We start from the raw sequence: 18,826 nt of genomic DNA, 5'->3' as shown, positions 1-18,826 counted from the left end.
AGATTCAGGGTTTTTTTTGGTCAAATTACTCGAAATTAAAAGCGCTTTCAGTCACGGTGTGCATACAATACAGCTTTATTGGAACAGTTACAGACATTATCTTCATTACAACATTCGTTTTGGTTTGAGCATGAAGTTCAGCACGAAAAACCTGACTATGAATAAAAAAAAGAATGTATCAAGTCTCAGGGAGAAATCCATTGCCAAATCCACAAAAGTGCGAAAGTATACAATAATGATTTGTATGTTAATGAGAGTATATAAATGTCGAACGCCGGGTTACTGCGAAATATACATTCATGATGTTTATGGTTATTTTGTTTATTTCTCGGTAAGCAGGCTTTCGCGGCGGTAACCCGGCTTTCGCCGTTTACACGCTCCCATAATATTTTATTTAAATGAAAAAAAATCACTAAGAATTAAAAAAGAGACTGTATACAAGTCGAACTAATTAACAAGTACAAAATAATCGGGGGGAAATAACCAGGCGACTTTTCTATGCTACTGTGTGTTGAGAGCGACTAAGGTTACTCGCTTATCGCTCAGGTTAGCAGTGGTTTCACCAGGGTACAAGGGATGCTATAATCGTGGTAAATATCAATGTGGTTGGGATAGTGGATCTACTGGCGATGTTTTCAATGTCATTGCATGCATTTCCGGAACAGTAGTAGAGACAGGTCTCAAATCCCGAATTATCGGTCGTGCAATCACCATCGGCGTCGGTAGTTTCTTCGTCAGTACAGTATCTTTCGGCATCATCGGTGAACAGCCCTATTACGAAAAAAGTTAAGACAAGAGTTGTTTTATGACGAAATTTGTTGAGGTTACTGATGTGGATTTTATCACAATGACACTATTTCCACTCCGTTTCTGTTGCGTGCTATATGAAAATGGTGTACCTGTATCGACTTTTATTTGCGACGTCATTTGGCGTCACACGTTTGTGTTACTCAAGTCTATGGGAGGAGCCATAGCTCCACTGTGTCAATTAAAATCATAAGGTCTGAAAATAGCAAATTTAATGATACCAAATGTATCAGAAATGATTGTAATACCATCACAAAGACTAAAAATCGACACAAGAAAAGCTATGGACCCACAGTACAGTAAATTGTTGACGTGAAATTCGAACACGAGCTGCGACATTGAACCCCTACATTGAACAAAGTGTTGGAAAGAGAGAGAACAACAAATCTAAATGCGACAGGTGGTTGGCGTGGGGAATTAGTAACAAAAAGTTGATGATACTCACATGTGTTGTAGGCTACAGTTCTAGTACCACATCCAGAATGTCCAGTGAGGCACGCTATTGGCTCGTGGTTATTTACTAAGTCGTTTTTACATGTGTAGTCGTTGACTTTCGTTTCACAGTAGTAGCACTGGTGATAATCTAGAATACAGGAGGAACGATTGAAATGACATACTATTTGCCAGATTCGTCACGAGATTTGAAAATAATAACGCGAGATCTCGAGATCTCGTGGTAATAAGTTTTGTAGAACGCGCGCGTAGGATGAAAACATTACATACTGACGTCACTGTGTCAAAGGGTTTTTTTTCTTTACTCAACAACTCTCGGTGCATTACCGTAGGGCGCCACTGTGCCCGAATATATGAGCCACATACCTTGAAGATTGTTTTTAAATGAATGGTAAATCTGTGAGCACTTTGTTTGATATTCATTTGCCATACCCAATTTTATTTCCACTTACCGGAGTCATCGGCATTACAGCTGTCCTCGTAATCACATGTACATACATAGGCGCTCTCCGAGGAATCTACGTCATCGTACTCGTCACATTGGTTAGCAGACCACGTGCTGTTCTGTTCCAAAGACGCACAGCCTCGTTCCACCTTCAAATCATACTGACCAACTAACGTATATAAAAAACAAACAATGAAAATAAAGTTGGACGAAAACAGAAGGACTTGCCAACTATAACACTGGCAGGGTTAAGGAATTTACGTTGGCGTGATAATAATACTAATTGAACAGCATATTTTGGGGAAAAAACACTCTTTATTGGAAACATATTAACGCGGAAGGGTCGTCACCTGCACATGCGCGGGAATTGAGCCCAAGCGACGATAACAACGCATGCTAAAAACGCACAAAGGCTCATGGGTAGAGGCTTGATCGTAAACAATGACACTCTATAACCATCTGACGCACGCGCAGGTGACGATTCCCCCGCTTTAAACTCAATAATTTAATATTTTTTCTGTCACCAGCTTGGTGTCAAATTTTGCACGTTTTCTGTATGTGGAGAGAGGTAATGTTGTAGCCAATAGATGGAATTGTTCGATACCTATAATTCTTGATCCAAATATTGCAATTGATGGCTTTGACGGTCAAGGAATTCAAAGTTAAATTTGAAAGTAACTGTGAGTGCAGTGCGCCACCTACGGCGGAACGAGGAGAAAACCACGCTGATTATCCTACTTACAGAGGTCTTCACTGTAGTATGCCCACGTATAGCACGTTGTAGAACAAGTGGCCGTCTCCATGGACCCCGGGTTAGTGACACAGTCGTAGTCTGAAAAAATACTAGCCCAAGACTCGTCGTATTCACATTTTATACATTCAAAATCGCCACTAGTACCATGAATCAGACATCCTGTAAAAGAGGAATAGCCAAGTTAATTGCAGGTTTATCCGATTGTCAACGCAATGACATCCCCACCGGTACATTGTCTTTGGGTGGGAGTGCTCCTCGGCCAGTTGAAAACTGGACTCAAGTAGATCGACGTTGAGGCCGCTTCGGTCAAAAAAAATTGACCCCCCCCCCACACACACACACAAACATACAAGTAGCACACTCACGCAACCTCGTGTATCCCGGGGGGAAGTTGCATGACACAATTGGTTGAAATAATCGTCTCATTTGCATAAATTAATATTCATGTGCAATGAAAAACTCGTCTTTTTAGTAAAATTGTGCCAAAATGCTTTCCGATAGCACATACATGTTAATTCTAAATTGACTGATTCGTTACGAGCCGAAAAAATAATCGGGAAAATGATGTAAAAGTATTTTTTTGAGACACGTTTTCGATCAGACTCCAGCTAACTGTTGAAAGTAAGTACAGGTTTTCTCTTTACCATGATCATAGCAAGTTATGAAATTCATGGCGAATGCAGAAGCACATTTATATTTCACTCTAGCGGCAAAGTACGGCAAAGTAGTGGCAAAGTACTGAAAAATAGTGGCAAAGTACGGCAAAGTAGTGGCAAAGTACTGCAAAGTAGTGGCAAAGTACTGCCAAGTAGTGGCAAAGAACTGAAAAGTACGGCAAAGTAGAGGCAAAGTACGGCAAAGTAGTGGCAAAGTACGGCAAAGTAGTGGCAAAGTACTGAAGAGTAGTGACAAAGTACGGCAAGGTAGTGGCAAAGTACGGCAAAGTAGTGGCAAAGTACGGCAAAGTAGTGGCAGTGTACTGCAAAGTAGTGGCAAAGTACTGTAAATCAGTGGCAAAGTTCTGAAATATAGTGTCAAAGTACGGCAAAGTAGTGGCAAAGTACTGAAAAGTAGTGGCAAAGTACGGCAAAGTAGTTGCAAAGTGTGGCAAAGTACTGCAAAGTAGTGGCAAAGTACGGCAAAGTAGTGGCAAAGTACGGCAAAGTAGTGGCAAAGTACTGAAAAGTAGTGGCAAAGTACTTCAACGTACGGCAAAGTAGTGGCAAAGTACTGCAAAGTAGTGGCAAAGTACGGCAAAGTAGTGGCAAAGTACTTCAAAGTAGTGGCAAAGTAGCGGCAAAGTACAGCAAAGTAGTGGCAAAGAACTTAAAAGTACGGCAAAATAGTGGCAAAGTACGGCAAAGTACTGAAAAGTAGTGGCAAAGTACGCCAAAGTACGGCAAAGTAGTGGCAAAGTAGGGCAAAGTAGGGCAAAGTAGTGGCAAAGTACGGCAAAGTAGAGGCAAAGTACTGCAAAGTAGTGGCAAAGAACTGAAAAGTACGGCAAAGTAGAGGCAAAGTACGGCAAAGTAGTGGCAAAGTACGGCAAAGTTGTGGCAATGTACTGCAAAGTAGTGGCAAAGTACTGTAAATTAGTGGCAAATTACTGAAAAGTAGTGGCAAAGTACGGCAAAGTAGTGGCAAAGTACGGCAAAGTAGTGGCAAAGTACTGCAAAGTAGTGGCAAAGTACTGCCAAGTAGTGGCAAAGAACTGAAAAGTACGGCAAAGTAGAGGCAAAGTACGGCAAAGTAGTGGCAAAGTACGGCAAAGTAGTGGCAAAGTACTGAAGAGTAGTGACAAAGTACGGCAAGGTAGTGGCAAAGTACGGCAAAGTAGTGGCAAAGTACGGCAAAGTAGTGGCAGTGTACTGCAAAGTAGTGGCAAAGTACTGTAAATCAGTGGCAAAGTTCTGAAATATAGTGTCAAAGTACGGCAAAGTAGTGGCAAAGTACTGAAAAGTAGTGGCAAAGTACGGCAAAGTAGTTGCAAAGTGTGGCAAAGTACTGCAAAGTTGTGGCAAAGTACGGCAAAGTAGTGGCAAAGTACGGCAAAGTAGTGGCAAAGTACTGAAAAGTAGTGGCAAAGTACTTCAACGTACGGCAAAGTAGTGGCAAAGTACTGCAAAGTAGTGGCAAAGTACGGCAAAGTAGTGGCAAAGTACTTCAAAGTAGTGGCAAAGTAGTGGCAAAGTAGCGGCAAAGTACGGCAAAGTAGTGGCAAAGAACTTAAAAGTACGGCAAAATAGTGGCAAAGTACGGCAAAGTATTGGCAAAGTACTGAAAAGTAGTGGCAAAGTACGCCAAAGTACGGCAAAGTAGTGGCAAAGTAGGGCAAAGTAGTGGCAAAGTAGGGCAAAGTAGTGGCAAAGTACGGCAAAGTAGTGGCAAAGTACTGCAAAGTAGTGGCAAAGAACTGAAAAGTACGGCAAAGTAGAGGCAAAGTACGGCAAAGTAGTGGCAAAGTACGGCAAAGTTGTGGCAATGTACTGCAAAGTAGTGGCAAAGTACTGTAAATTAGTGGCAAATTACTGAAAAGTAGTGGCAAAGTACGGCAAAGTAGTGGCAAAGTACGGCAAAGTAGTGGAAAAGTACGGCAAAGTAGTGGCAAAGTACTGAAAAGTAGTGGCAAAGTACTTCAACGTACGGCAAAGTAGTGGCAAAGTACTTCAAAGTAGTGGCAAAGTAGTGGCAAAGTAGCGGCAAAGTACGGCAAAGTAGTGGCAAAGAACTTAAAAGTACGGCAAAATAGTGGCAAAGTACGGCAAAGTATTGGCAAAGTACTGAAAAGTAGTGGCAAAGTACGGCAAAGTACGGCAAAGTACTGCCAAGTAGTGGCAAAGAACTGAAAAGTACGGCAAAGTACGGCAAAGTAGTGGCAAAGTACGGCAAAGTAGTGGCAAAGTACGGCAAAGTAGTGGCAAAGTACTGAAGAGTAGTGGCAAAGTACGGCAAAGTAGTGGCAAAGTACGGCAAAGTTGTGGCAATGTACTGCAAAGTAGTGGCAAAGTACTGTAAATTAGTGGCAAAGTACTGAAAAGTAGTGGCAAAGTACGGCAAAGTAGTGGCAAAGTACAGCAAAGTATTGCAAAATAGTATCAAAGTACGGCAACATAGTAGCAAAGTACAGCAAAGTAGTTGCAAAGTGTGGCAAAGTACTTCAAAGTAGTGGCAAAGTACTGCAAAGTAATGGCAAAGTACGGCAAAGTAGTGGCAAAGTACGGCAAAGAAGTGGCAAAGTACTGAAAAGTAGTGGCAAAGTACTGAAAAGTAGTGGCAAAGTACTGAAAAGTAGTGGCAAAGTACGGCAAAGTAGTGGCAAAGTACTGCAATGTAGTGGCAAAGTACGGCAAAGTAGAAACAAAGTACTGAAAAGTATTGGCAAAGTACGGCAAAGTAGTGGCAAAGTACGGCAAAGTAGTGGCAAAGTAGTGGCAAAGTACTGAAAAGTACGGCAAAGTAGAGGCAAAGTACTAAAAAGTTGCTCAAAATGTTTTCGGTGACTTTTATCAGTGACAAGTTGCCTATGTATGCATTTCGATAAACCACATTGTGTGCATGCGCAGTCTGAAATGGAACAGTTTTGAACGCAATAAAATCACCACGCGTAGAATTCGGGCTCAAGCTAGAAATTGTGGCGTCAAACTGGTTGTCGGTTGAATTGTTTTGCAATAGACATAATTTTGGAGCCTGTCTATTTTGTCTATGAAATGTTTCTAAGTTTTGTTGAGGATTATTCTGTCAAGAAATTACTGAAATTATTTCATCTTTTCGTAAACGGGACGTTGTTGCTTAGACGATGGGCTACGGCGACTGACGTCGATACATTCCATTCAGATCGGATGGCGCCCTCTCGTGCCGCCACCCCCCCCCCCGCCCGCCCGCCGGTGAATCCTTTATAAAGGACGAATTGCAAAAGAGGGCGTACTTTAATATGCACTCACTGAGCAGATTCTGTCATGGCTCAGATGACGCACTCATACATAGGCTGCTCTCTGCTACTGTAAAACCATTTATTTTCACTGACATTTAATATTTTGATTTCCGAGTCTTTTCACGTGGCTTTACGAATTTTGCTGAGAAACAATGAGTTCTGTTGTTGTTGTTTTTTATGCTCACGTGAATTTAATCAAGCGAATTTTACTTATCAGCGAAATTAAAACACAGTGAATAATTAATACATTTACAGTATTATTATTAGTATAATCTTTTTTTCAAGTAAAAGCCGACTTCAAATTTTACCACAGGTACTTGAATGAACATTTATTTCTGTAAATTGTTTTTGCACTTATACCTGACAAAAGCTCTATATACATAATAATACACACTACTGAGCATGTTAGTGCGCACATGTGCAATGCATTCTGGGAGACAATCTCCCATGGAGACAGTGAAACACAACAAATTAAATAATTATATGACTTTTTAGAACAACTCACCTAATGAGAACAATGTGACCATAGATATTACGTCGAAGAATGCCATTGTGTTACTCTGAATCGACCTAATCAAAAATAAACATTGTTGTAAATTAACTACTACTAAATTAAGCACATATCCTCGGGGCGGACATCCGGGCATTTTCACCGCCTGGCAACCATCGCGGTGAAAACAAAGGCCAACAATTCGCAGAAAACAGTACTTTGGGATGGTTGTTGAGACTCCCCTGAACAGTGTAACAAGATTAGCCCTACTTGTGTAACATATATGAATTCTGATGTTCAGGATAAATTCAAAGTTGAGTTTCTGTTGTTTTCTCGAATTTTCACCGGCTCGACAGGCGTTCCACGCAGCGCGCACAGAGCCCAAAGAAATGCATGGCACAGTCTTTGCGTTTTTAGCAGGTGCTGTTATTGTCGCTTGGGACTCAATTTCCGCGCGTCGCAGGTGACCACCCTCCCGCTTTAATAATTTTATTGAAACCTTATTATATTAGGGAATAATTAAGACTGATTGGTCACGTATAGCACTCAAAGTTTGATGAAACTTAATCAGTATTGGCACCCATCTTTGGTGTTTTGGTTATATCTGATTTGTTGGATAGTTGAATATTCATGACGAAAGTATATTTACTCAAAATGTGACGAAACTTAGAAAAATCATAGGTGTATATATCCCATTTATTCGATAGATTCAGCCTCATGCATATTCATGTGGCATGCGATTAGTCAAGGTCAACAAAATTTGAACAAACTTGACGCCAGTAAGTTTCTTTTTTACCCCTGAAAAAATCATTGAATATATTCAATTTATTCTATAGTTTCGGTATCAAGAATATTCATGAGGTAAGTAGATTAGACAAAATTTGACGAAACTTGATCAAACTTTACGGCTGTAATTCTGTAATAATTCTATTAAAACTATTATTACATTTTGACCTAGAGAAATTTTATGAGGTATGTATAATATTCAAAAATTGACGAAATTTGATAAATAATACATGTCATATGAATATTCATGATGCCAAAAAAACGAGGGTGTCGACCTCGCCCCCCCCCCCCCCCCAACAAAAAAAACATCGCCTTTTCTTGTTTGTATTTGGTCCTGACAACGTTTTGTGTCTTGACGTCTCTCTGTATTTGGGACAGCGCGCGACTTCGCTTAGATACGGACCACCTATGAGAGAACGTGTTTCGCCTTTTCTTGTTTGTAATCGGTTCTCACAAAGTTTTGTGTCTTGACGTCTCTCTGTATTTGGGACAGCGCGCGACTACGCTTAGATACGGAACACCTTTGAGGGAACGTGGTTCAGAAATACTCTAAGACAGTCTGACAATGAAGACCCAGTATGTCCTGGCAGACATGAGTTTAATACGTGGCAGTCTTATATTGGACCATGGATGTATCAGTACATCCATGATTGGACGGATGTGCTCTATGATCAGCTCTCCGTATAGAATACTTTTAGTTTAGTGAAGCGCCATTACGACACGTAATGTAACAGCGAAATAATCAATAGTTCATAATGCCTGATAACATTCCCAAGACAAACAGGAATGAATAACTGATATTTTACAATTTGAACAATTACAGATGTTCGGAGATAACAAGACAGTGATGGTAACCACTCGGACAAACACAGAAGTGCCATGAATGACAGTTTGGTGCTAATTTCAAGTTTCAAAACACGATACTTGTATGCTGGAGAATAAGTTTTTATAATCCCCTTGCCCATCATGATAGATTTACCGTTATGCTAAAATTCTCGGGAAAACCTATTTTTGACATCTCACACATTTTCGTAATTTGATTCACGAAATCAAAATATACACAACACACCTTAGACAATTGTTTGAATGTTTGTGTGTTAATGAGCCACTTGTTTTGGAAGGTTGTCACGGCGACACAAACAATGAAGATGTGCTCAATGACTACAAACAATTCACAGGTTCAATGTAATAAAAATTACAATGCCAAAACGAAACGACCATCCTAAACTCAGACAAGTATAACCTATTACGAGTCTGAGTCCTAAGTTGGGTGTCTCCGAGGGAGTTCAACATGCGCCGTATTCGAAGACCGCGCTTCCTGACCTCGAGTCTGCATTACGGTCAAAAACCTCTACTGTAAAATACTTTATTTTAGCTGGAATTAATTTTCGCTGAAAAGATTTTTTGGGTATTTTGTATGGAATTTATTTTCATTGATTGTTGACGAGTTGAATGTAAAATATAGGAAAAAGGGTATATTCGCTGGATTTTATTTTCACTGAATCATTTGCAAGCGAAAATAAAGTATTTTACAGTACTCAAATACAGATTATTGGTATTTCACGTATCACGTATCACGTATCACAAATTGTCTACCACCGAGAAGTCTGTTATTAATTTCAGTTATTAATTCATTTATGGTTTACACCCCTTGGTATGAATAGAATAGTCCACAACAAATTCCACCAATGGGTATAAGGCGTACCTCACGTGACTATGATAGGCTACGTGATTGGTTAGTAACCGTAATTATGGGAGCCTCAATATTTTAGACTGTTTCGACGATACACTGGTAACAGGACTATACATTTCGAAGTTAATTCGACCCGTCAACTTTAAAGGGCGGTGGTCGCTGCGCAGCCCTGTTAGAATTTCACGTAAGCATACAATACAACTTTATTGGAACAGTTACAGACATTATCTTCATTGCAACATTCGTTTTGGTTTGAGCATGAAGTTCAGCACGAAAAACCTGACTATGAATAAAAAAAAGAATGTATCAAGTCTCAGGGAGAAATCCATTGCCAAATCCACAAAAGTGCGAAAGTATACAATAATGATTTGTATGTTAATGAGAGTATATAAATGTCGAACGCCGGGTTACTGCGAAATATACATTCATGATGTTTATGGTTATTTTGTTTATTTCTCGGTAAGCAGGCTTTCGCGGCGGTAACCCGGCTTTCGCCGTTTACACGCTCCCATAATATTTTATTTAAATGAAAAAAAATCACCAAGAATTAAAAAAGAGACTGTATACAAGTCGAACTAATTAACAAGTACAAAATAATCGGGGGAAATAACCAGGCGACTTTTCTATGCTACTGTGTGTTGAGAGCGACTAAGGTTACTCGCTTATCGCTCAGGTTAGCAGTGATTTCACCAGGGTACAAGGGATGCTATAATCTAGGTAAATATCAATGTGGTTGGGATAGTAGATCTACTGGCGATGTTTTCAATGTCATTGCATGCATTTCCGGAACAGTAGTAGAGACAGGTCTCAAATCCCGAATTATCGGTCGTGCAATCACCATCGGCGTCGGTAGTTTCTTCGTCAGTACAGTATCTTTCGGCATCATCGGTGAACAGCCCTATTACGAAAAAAGTTAAGACAAGAGTTGTTTTATGATGAAATTTGTTGAGGTTACTGATGTGGATTTTATCATAATGACACTATTTCCACTCCGTTTCTGTTGCGTGCTATATGAAAATGGTGTACCTGTATCGACTTTTATTTGCGACGTCATTTGGCGTCACACGTTTGTGTTACTCAAGTCTATGGGAGGAGCCATAGCTCCACTGTGTCAATTAAAATCATAAGATCTGAAAATAGCAAATTTAATGATACCAAATGTATCAGAAATGATTGTAATACCATCACAAAGACTAAAAATCGACACAAGAAAAGCTATGGACCCACAGTACAGTAAATTGTTGACGTGAAATTCGAACACGAGCTGCGACATTGAACCCCTACATTGAACAAAGTGTTGGAGAGAGAGAGAAGAACAAATCTAAATGCGACAGGTGGTTGGCGTGGGGAATTAGTAACAAAATGTTGATGATACTCACATGTGTTGTAGGCTACAGTTCTAGTACCACATCCAGAATGTCCAGTGAGGCACGCTATTGGCTCGTGGTTATTTACTAAGTCGTTTTTACATGTGTAGTCGTTGACTTTCGTTTCACAGTAGTAGCACTGGTGATAATCTAGAATACAGGAGGAACGATTGAAATGACATACTATTTGCCAGATTCGTCACGAGATTTCAAAATAATAACGCGAGATCTCGAGATCTCGTGGTAACAAGTTTTGTAGAACGCGCGCGTAGGATGAAAACATTACATACTGACGTCACTATGTCAAAGGGTTTTTTTTCTTTACTCAACAACTCTCGGTGCATTACCGTAGGGCGCCACTGTGCCCGAATATATGAGCCACATACCTTGAAGGTTGTTTTTAAATGAATGGTAAATCTGTGAGCACTTTGTTTGATATTCATTTGCCATACCCAATTTTATTTCCACTTACCCGAGTCATCGGCATTACAGCTGTCCTCGTAATCACATGTACATACATAGGCGCTCTCCGAGGAATCTACGTCATCGTACTCGTCACATTGGTTAGCAGACCACGTGCTGTTCTGTTCCAAAGACGCACAGCCTCGTTCCACCTTCAAATCATACTGACCAACTAACGTATATAAAAAACAAACAATGAAAATAAAGTTGGACGAAAACAGAAGGACTTGCCAACCATAACACTGGCAGGGTTAAGGAATTTACGTTGGCGTGATAATAATACTAATTGAACAGCATATTTGGGGAAAAAAACACTCTTTATTGGAAACATATTAACGCGGAAGGGTCGTCACCTGCACATGCGCGGGAATTGAGCCCAAGCGACGATAACAACGCATGCTAAAAACGCACAAAGGCTCATGGGTAGAGGCTTGATCGTAAACAATGACACTCTATAACCATCTGACGCACGCGCAGGTGACGATTCCCCCGCTTTAAACTCAATAATTTAATAATTTTTCTGTCACCAGCTTGGTGTCAAATTTTGCACGTTTTCTGTATGTGGAGAGAGGTAATGTTGTAGCCAATAGATGGAATTGTTCGATACCTATAATTCTTGATCCAAATATTGCAATTGATGGCTTTGACGGTCAAGGAATTCAAAGTTAAATTTGAAAGTAACTGTGAGTGCAGTGCGCCACCTACGGCGGAACGAGGAGAAAACCACGCTGATTATCCTACTTACACAGGTCTTCACTGTAGTATGCCCACGTATAGCACGTTGTAGAACAAGTGGCCGTCTCCATGGACCCCGGGTTAGTGACACAGTCGTAGTCTGAAAAAATACTAGCCCAAGACTCGTCGTATTCACATTTTATACATTCAAAATCGTACCCCAGACCATTCGTCCCGGTGTTATCGCTATCGCCACACGAGACTCCAGCTTGTCTCCTATACAATTTTCCTTCCGCCCACTTAATTTTAATATTCATATGACCTTTGCACTGACATCGATAGCCAATCGCATTCGACCGCGGACGTCACTCTAAATAAACAACTGAATAAATTAATATACCATATTTGGAAGATAGCGGGTAAATTCAACGTTGTTGGTGTGTTCCTTCGGGTTCCGAAGTCGCACGAAACGAGTTCATGTTCCGTTATCTTTCGCAAGTAAAACAGGTCGATATGTATTAAACATGGCATTTGTTTTCTTGTTTTAACCCCCTTATTACGCAAGCTTCCGTCGAAGTGGTGTTTTTTTCGACGATTTGTGGCATGTTGCAAAACGAACGAAATATTGCGGCATTCTTAGCGGTGGATAAGGGATCGACTATGTCGTCACATTTATGTCTCGTTTGAAAGAGAATAAACAACCGCTCAGAATAATATGTTGCTAATATTTAAGTGCGGTGCCTTGAAATCGCCTGCCCGACATCCAAATTTCAAAAGGATGTTCGATTTGCAATGACGACCGTTCATATGTACTAGGCGACGTTACTAATTACTACTAGGGTCGGTGTTTGTATTAAGAATTATAGAACAAAAGATCAGCAAAGCGGTGCTTTTGTCGGCGATTTTGTCAAAGGGAATATTGATAAAATGTTGCAAAACAGAATCGCGAGTTGGGTGAAAAATTGCGCCGGCGGCATTCTCAGCGATGGCGACACCCGAGAAACACCGTGTCACGGTGCATTCGTGCATCAGTACACCGAAGAAATACATACATATTGTTGAGGACGACTATTGTAAACTGTGTTCGTGTAGTCTTCGAGTTTGTGGACAGTTAAAGTCGTGTGTGAATTTATTCAAGCCAGGAAAAGCAGGAGGGATAACTTATGGAAATCGTCTTTCCAATTTGATCCAGTGCGACGTTGTGAAAGGAGCGACTCTGTCGTCTCATCTATGTCTAGTTTGTAAGAGAAAGATTGATAGCGCAGAAAAATCCGCCAATAATGTAAAACAGTGGCGTGAAATTGTCATTCATTCTAATTTCTCCCAACCTGTGAACGAAAGGGTTAAGCGTGCTGCCTTGAAATCGCCTGCCAAAACTAAAATGGCGCGTGTCACGTGATTTTGTTTACTAAAGATAGCGTGGGCGTTTGATTGACACTCAACCCATTAGTATTCCACCAATCACAGCTACATCTACTTTCTGGATGTGCGCAGTCAAATTGTATAGGAGACAAGCTGGAGTCTCGTGTGGCGATAGCGATAACACCGGGACGAATGGTCTGGGGTATCAAAATCTCCACTAGTACCATGAATCAGACATCCTGTAAAAGAGGAATAGCCAAGTTAATTGCAGGTTTATCAGATTGTCAACGCACTGACATCCCCACCGGTACATTGTCTTTGGGTGGGAGTGCTCCTCGGCCAGTTGAAAACTGGACTCAAGTAGATCGACGTTGAGGCCGCTTCGGTCAAAAAAAAATTGACCCCCCCACACACACACAAACATACAAGTAGCACACACACGCAACCTCGTGTATCCCGGGGGGAAGTTGCATGACACGATTGGTTGAAATAATCGTCTCATTTGCATAAATTAATATTCATGTGCAATGAAAAACTCGTCTTTTCAGTAAAATTGTGCCAAAATGCTTTCCGATAGCACATACATGTTAATTCTAAATTGACTGATTCGTTACGAGCCGAAAAAATAATCGGGAAAATGATGTAAAAGTATTTTTTGAGACACGTTTTCGATTAGACTCCAGCTAACTGTTGAAAGTAAGCACAGGTTTTCTCTTTACCATGATCATAGCAAGTTATGAAATTCATGGCGAATGCAGAAGCACATTTATATTTCACTCTAGCGGCAAAGTACGGCAAAGTAGTGGCAAAGTACTGTCAAGTAGTGGCAAAGAACTGAAAAGTACGGCAAAGTAGAGGCAAAGTACGGCAAAGTAGTGGCAAAGTACGGCAAAGTAGTGGCAAAGTACTGAAGAGTAGTGGCAAAGTACGGCAAGGTAGTGGCAAAGTACGGCAAAGTAGTGGCAAAGTACGGCAAAGCAGTGGCAATGTACTGCAAAGTAGTGGCAAAGTACTGTAAATTAGTGGCAAAGTTCTGAAATATAGTGTCAAAGTACGGCAAAGTAGTGGCAAAGTACTGAAAAGTAGTGACAAAGTACGGCAAAGTAGTTGCAAAGTGTGGCAAAGTACTGCAAAGTAGTGGCAAAGTACGGCAAAGTAGTGGCAAAGTACGGCAAAGTAGTGGCAAAGTACTGCAAAGTAGTGGCAAAGTACGGCAAAGTAGTGGCAAAGTACTTCAAAGTAGTGGCAAAGTAGTGGCAAAGTAGCGGCAAAGTACGGCAAAGTAGTGGCAAAGAACTTAAAAGTACGGCAAAATAGTGGCAAAGTACGGCAAAGTATTGGCAAAGTACTGAAAAGTAGTGGCAAAGTACGGCAAAGTACGGCAAAGTACGGCAAAGTAGTGGTAAAGTAGGGCAAAGTAGGGCAAAGTAGTGGCAAAGTACGGCAAAGTAGTGGCAACGTACTGCAAAGTAGTGGCAAAGTACAGCCAAGTAGTGGCAAAGTACTGCCAAGTAGTGGCAAGGAACTGAAAAGTACGGCAAAGTAGAGGCAAAGTACGGCAAAGTAGTGGCAAAGTACGGCAAAGTAGTGGCAAAGTACTGAAGAGTAGTGGCAAAGTACGGCAAAGTAGTGGCAAAGTACGGCAAAGTAGTGGCAAAGTACGGCAAAGTTGTGGCAATGTACTGCAAAGTAGTGGCAAAGTACTGTAAATTAGTGGCAAAGTACTGAAAAGTAGTGGCAAAGTACGGCAAAGTAGTGGCAAAGTACAGCAAAGTATTGCAAAATAGTATCAAAGTACGGCAACATAGTAGCAAAGTACAGCAAAGTAGTTACAAAGTGTGGCAAAGTACTTCAAAGTAGTGACAAAGTACTGCAAACTAATGGCAAAGTAGTGGCAAAGTACGGCAAAGAAGTGGCAAAGTACTGAAAAGTAGTGGCAAAGTACTGAAAAGTAGTGGCAAAGTACTGAAAAGTAGTGGCAAAGTACGGCAAAGTAGTGGCAAAGTACTGCAAAGTAGTGGCAAAGTACGGCAAAGTAGTAACAAAGTACTGAAAAGTAGTGGCAAAGTACGGCAAAGTAGTGGCAAAGTACGGCAAAGTAGTGGCAAAGTACTGCAAAGTAGTGGCAAAGTACGGCAAAGTAGTGGCAAAGTACTTCAAAGTAGTGGCAAAGTAGTGGCAAAGTAGCGGCAAAGTACGGCAAAGTAGTGGCAAAGAACTTAAAAGTACGGCAAAATAGTGGCAAAGTACGGCAAAGTATTGGCAAAGTACTGAAAAGTAGTGGCAAAGTACGGCAAAGTACGGCAAAGTACGGCAAAGTAGTGGTAAAGTAGGGCAAAGTAGGGCAAAAAGTGGCAAAGTACGGCAAAGTAGTGGCAAAGTACTGCAAAGTAGTGGCAAAGTACAGCCAAGTAGTGGCAAAGTACTGCCAAGTAGTGGCAAAGAACTGAAAAGTACGGCAAAGTAGAGGCAAAGTACGGCAAAGTAGTGGCAAAGTACGGCAAAGTAGTGGCAAAGTACTGAAGAGTAGTGGCAAAGTACGGCAAAGTAGTGGCAAAGTACGGCAAAGTAGTGGCAAAGTACGGCAAAGTTGTGGCAATGTACTGCAAAGTAGTGGCAAAGTACTGTAAATTAGTGGCAAAGTACTGAAAAGTAGTGGCAAAGTACGGCAAAGTAGTGGCAAAGTACAGCAAAGTATTGCAAAATAGTATCAAAGTACGGCAACATAGTAGCAAAGTACAGCAAAGTAGTTACAAAGTGTGGCAAAGTACTTCAAAGTAGTGACAAAGTACTGCAAACTAATGGCAAAGTAGTGGCAAAGTACGGCAAAGAAGTGGCAAAGTACTGAAAAGTAGTGGCAAAGTACTGAAAAGTAGTGGCAAAGTACTGAAAAGTAGTGGCAAAGTACGGCAAAGTAGTGGCAAAGTACTGCAAAGTAGTGGCAAAGTACGGCAAAGTAGTAACAAAGTACTGAAAAGTAGTGGCAAAGTACGGCAAAGTAGTGGCAAAGTAGTGGCAAAGTACTGAAAAGTACGGCAAAGTAGAGGCAAAGTACTGAAAAGTTGTTCAAAATGTTTTCGGTGACTTTTATCAGTGACAAGTTGCCTATGTATGCATTTCGAGAAACCACATTGTGTGCATGCGCAGTCTGAAATGGAACAGTTTTGAACGCAATAAAATCACGCGTAGAATTCGGGCTCAAGCTAGAAATTGTGGCGTCAAACTGGTTGTCGGTTGAATTGTTTTGCAATAGACATAATTTTGGAGCCTGTCTATTTTGTCTATGAAATGTTTCTAAGTTTTGTTGAGGATTATTCTGTCAAGAAATTACTGAAATTATTCCATCTTTTCGTAAACGGGACGTTGTTGCTTAGACGATGGGCTACGGCGACTGACGTCGATACATTCCATTCAGATCGGATGGCGCCCTCTCGTGCCGCCACCCCCCCCCCCCCCCGCCGGTGAATCCTTTATAAAGGACGAATTGCAAAAGAGGGCGTACTTTAATATGCACTCACTGAGCAGATTCTGTCATGGCTCAGATGACGCACTCATACATAGGCAAGGTAGTGGCAAAGTACGGCAAAGTAGTGGCAATGTACTGCAAAGTAGTGGCAAAGTACTGTAAATTAGTGGCAAAGTTCTGAAATATAGTGTCAATGTACGGCAAAGTAGTGGCAAAGTACTGAAAAGTAGTGACAAAGTACGGCAAAGTAGTTGCAAAGTGTGGCAAAGTACTGCAAAGTAGTGGCAAAGTACGGCAAAGTAGTGGCAAAGTACGGCAAAGTAGTGGCAAAGTACTGCAAAGTAGTGGCAAAGTACGGCAAAGTAGTGGCAAAGTACTTCAAAGTAGTGGCAAAGTAGTGGCAAAGTAGCGGCAAAGTACGGCAAAGTAGTGGCAAAGAACTTAAAAGTACGGCAAAATAGTGGCAAAGTACGGCAAAGTATTGGCAAAGTACTGAAAAGTAGTGGCAAAGTACGGCAAAGTACGGCAAAGTAGTGGTAAAGTAGGGCAAAGTAGGGCAAAGTAGTGGCAAAGTACTGCAAAGTAGTGGCAAAGTACTGCAAAGTAGTGGCAAAGTACAGCCAAGTAGTGGCAAAGTACTGCCAAGTAGTGGCAAAGAACTGAAAAGTACGGCAAAGTAGAGGCAAAGTACGGCAAAGTACGGCAAAGTAGTGGCAAAGTACTGAAGAGTAGTGGCAAAGTACGGCAAAGTAGTGGCAAAGTACGGCAAAGTTGTGGCAATGTACTGCAAAGTAGTGGCAAAGTACTGTAAATTAGTGGCAAAGTACTGAAAAGTAATGGCAAAGTACGGCAAAGTAGTGGCAAAGTACAGCAAAGTATTGCAAAATAGTATCAAAGTACGGCAACATAGTAGCAAAGTACAGCAAAGTAGTTACAAAGTGTGGCAAAGTACTTCAAAGTAGTGACAAAGTACTGCAAACTATGGCAAAGTAGTGGCAAAGTACGGCAAAGAAGTGGCAAAGTACTGAAAAGTAGTGGCAAAGTACTGAAAAGTAGTGGCAAAGTACTGAAAAGTAGTGGCAAAGTACGGCAAAGTAGTGGCAAAGTACTGCAAAGTAGTGGCAAAGTACGGCAAAGTAGTAACAAAGTACTGAAAAGTAGTGGCAAAGTACGGCAAAGTAGTGGCAAAGTACGGCAAAGTAGTGGCAAAGTAGTGGCAAAGTACTGAAAAGTACGGCAAAGTAGAGGCAAAGTACTGAAAAGTTGCTCAAAATGTTTTCGGTGACTTTTATCAGTGACAAGTTGCCTATGTATGCATTTCGAGAAACCACATTGTGTGCATGCGCAGTCTGAAATGGAACAGTTTTGAACGCAATAAAATCACGCGTAGAATTCGGGCTCAAGCTAGAAATTGTGGCGTCAAACTGGTTGTCGGTTGAATTGTTTTGCAATAGACATAATTTTGGAGCCTGTCTATTTTGTCTATGAAATGTTTCTAAGTTTTGTTGAGGATTATTCTGTCAAGAAATTACTGAAATTATTCCATCTTTTCGTAAACGGGACGTTGTTGCTTAGACGATGGGCTACGGCGACTGACGTCGATACATTCCATTCAGATCGGATGGCGCCCTCTCGTGCCGCCACCCCCCCCCCCCGCCGGTGAATCCTTTATAAAGGACGAATTGCAAAAGAGGGCGTACTTTAATATGCACTCACTGAGCAGATTCTGTCATGGCTCAGATGACGCACTCATACATAGGCTGCTCTCTGCTACTGTAAAACCATTTATTTTCACTGACATTTAATATTTTGATTTCCGAGTCTTTTCACGTGGCTTTACGAATTTTGCTGAGAAACAATGAGTTCTGTTGTTGTTGTTTTTTATGCTCACGTGAATTTAATCAAGCGAATTTTACTTATCAGCGAAATTAAAACACAGTGAATAATTAATACATTTACAGTATTATTATTAGTATAATCTTTTTTTCAAGTAAAAGCCGACTTCAAATTGTTTTTGCACTTATACCTGACAAAAGCTCTATATACATAATAATACACACTACTGAGCATGTTAGTGCGCACATGTGCAATGCATTCTGGGAGACAATCTCCCATGGAGACAGTGAAACACAACA

General features: G+C 41.0%; 1 protein-coding gene and 2 long non-coding RNA genes across 3 annotated transcripts; all 3 read right to left on the bottom strand.

Moving 5' to 3' along the window:
* Positions 1-388: 388 nt before the first annotated feature.
* On the bottom strand, positions 389-1,391 carry LOC146745864 (uncharacterized). The gene is made up of 2 exons (XR_014929537.1): positions 1,253-1,391; positions 389-771 (listed from the first exon to the last, which is right to left on the bottom strand). It is a non-coding gene; the product is annotated as an uncharacterized LOC146745864 (long non-coding RNA).
* Positions 1,392-2,218: 827 nt separating this feature from the next.
* On the bottom strand, positions 2,219-6,959 carry LOC146745863 (uncharacterized). The gene is made up of 2 exons (XR_014929536.1): positions 6,896-6,959; positions 2,219-2,618 (listed from the first exon to the last, which is right to left on the bottom strand). It is a non-coding gene; the product is annotated as an uncharacterized LOC146745863 (long non-coding RNA).
* Positions 6,960-9,537: 2,578 nt separating this feature from the next.
* LOC100377790 (uncharacterized) lies at positions 9,538-12,073 on the bottom strand. The gene is made up of 4 exons (XM_085499600.1): positions 11,934-12,073; positions 11,199-11,360; positions 10,739-10,876; positions 9,538-10,257 (listed from the first exon to the last, which is right to left on the bottom strand). Exons 1-4 carry the CDS (start codon positions 11,992-11,994, stop codon positions 10,073-10,075), a joined length of 546 nt encoding a protein of 181 aa, XP_085355726.1. The 5' UTR covers positions 11,995-12,073; the 3' UTR covers positions 9,538-10,072.
* Positions 12,074-18,826: the final 6,753 nt, after the last annotated feature.

Source organism: Saccoglossus kowalevskii, chromosome 5 (assembly GCF_978046115.1).
Source record: "Saccoglossus kowalevskii chromosome 5, keSacKowa6.1, whole genome shotgun sequence".
Lineage (NCBI taxonomy): Eukaryota > Metazoa > Hemichordata > Enteropneusta > Harrimaniidae > Saccoglossus > Saccoglossus kowalevskii.
This window is presented reverse-complemented; position numbering and strand designations above follow the sequence as displayed.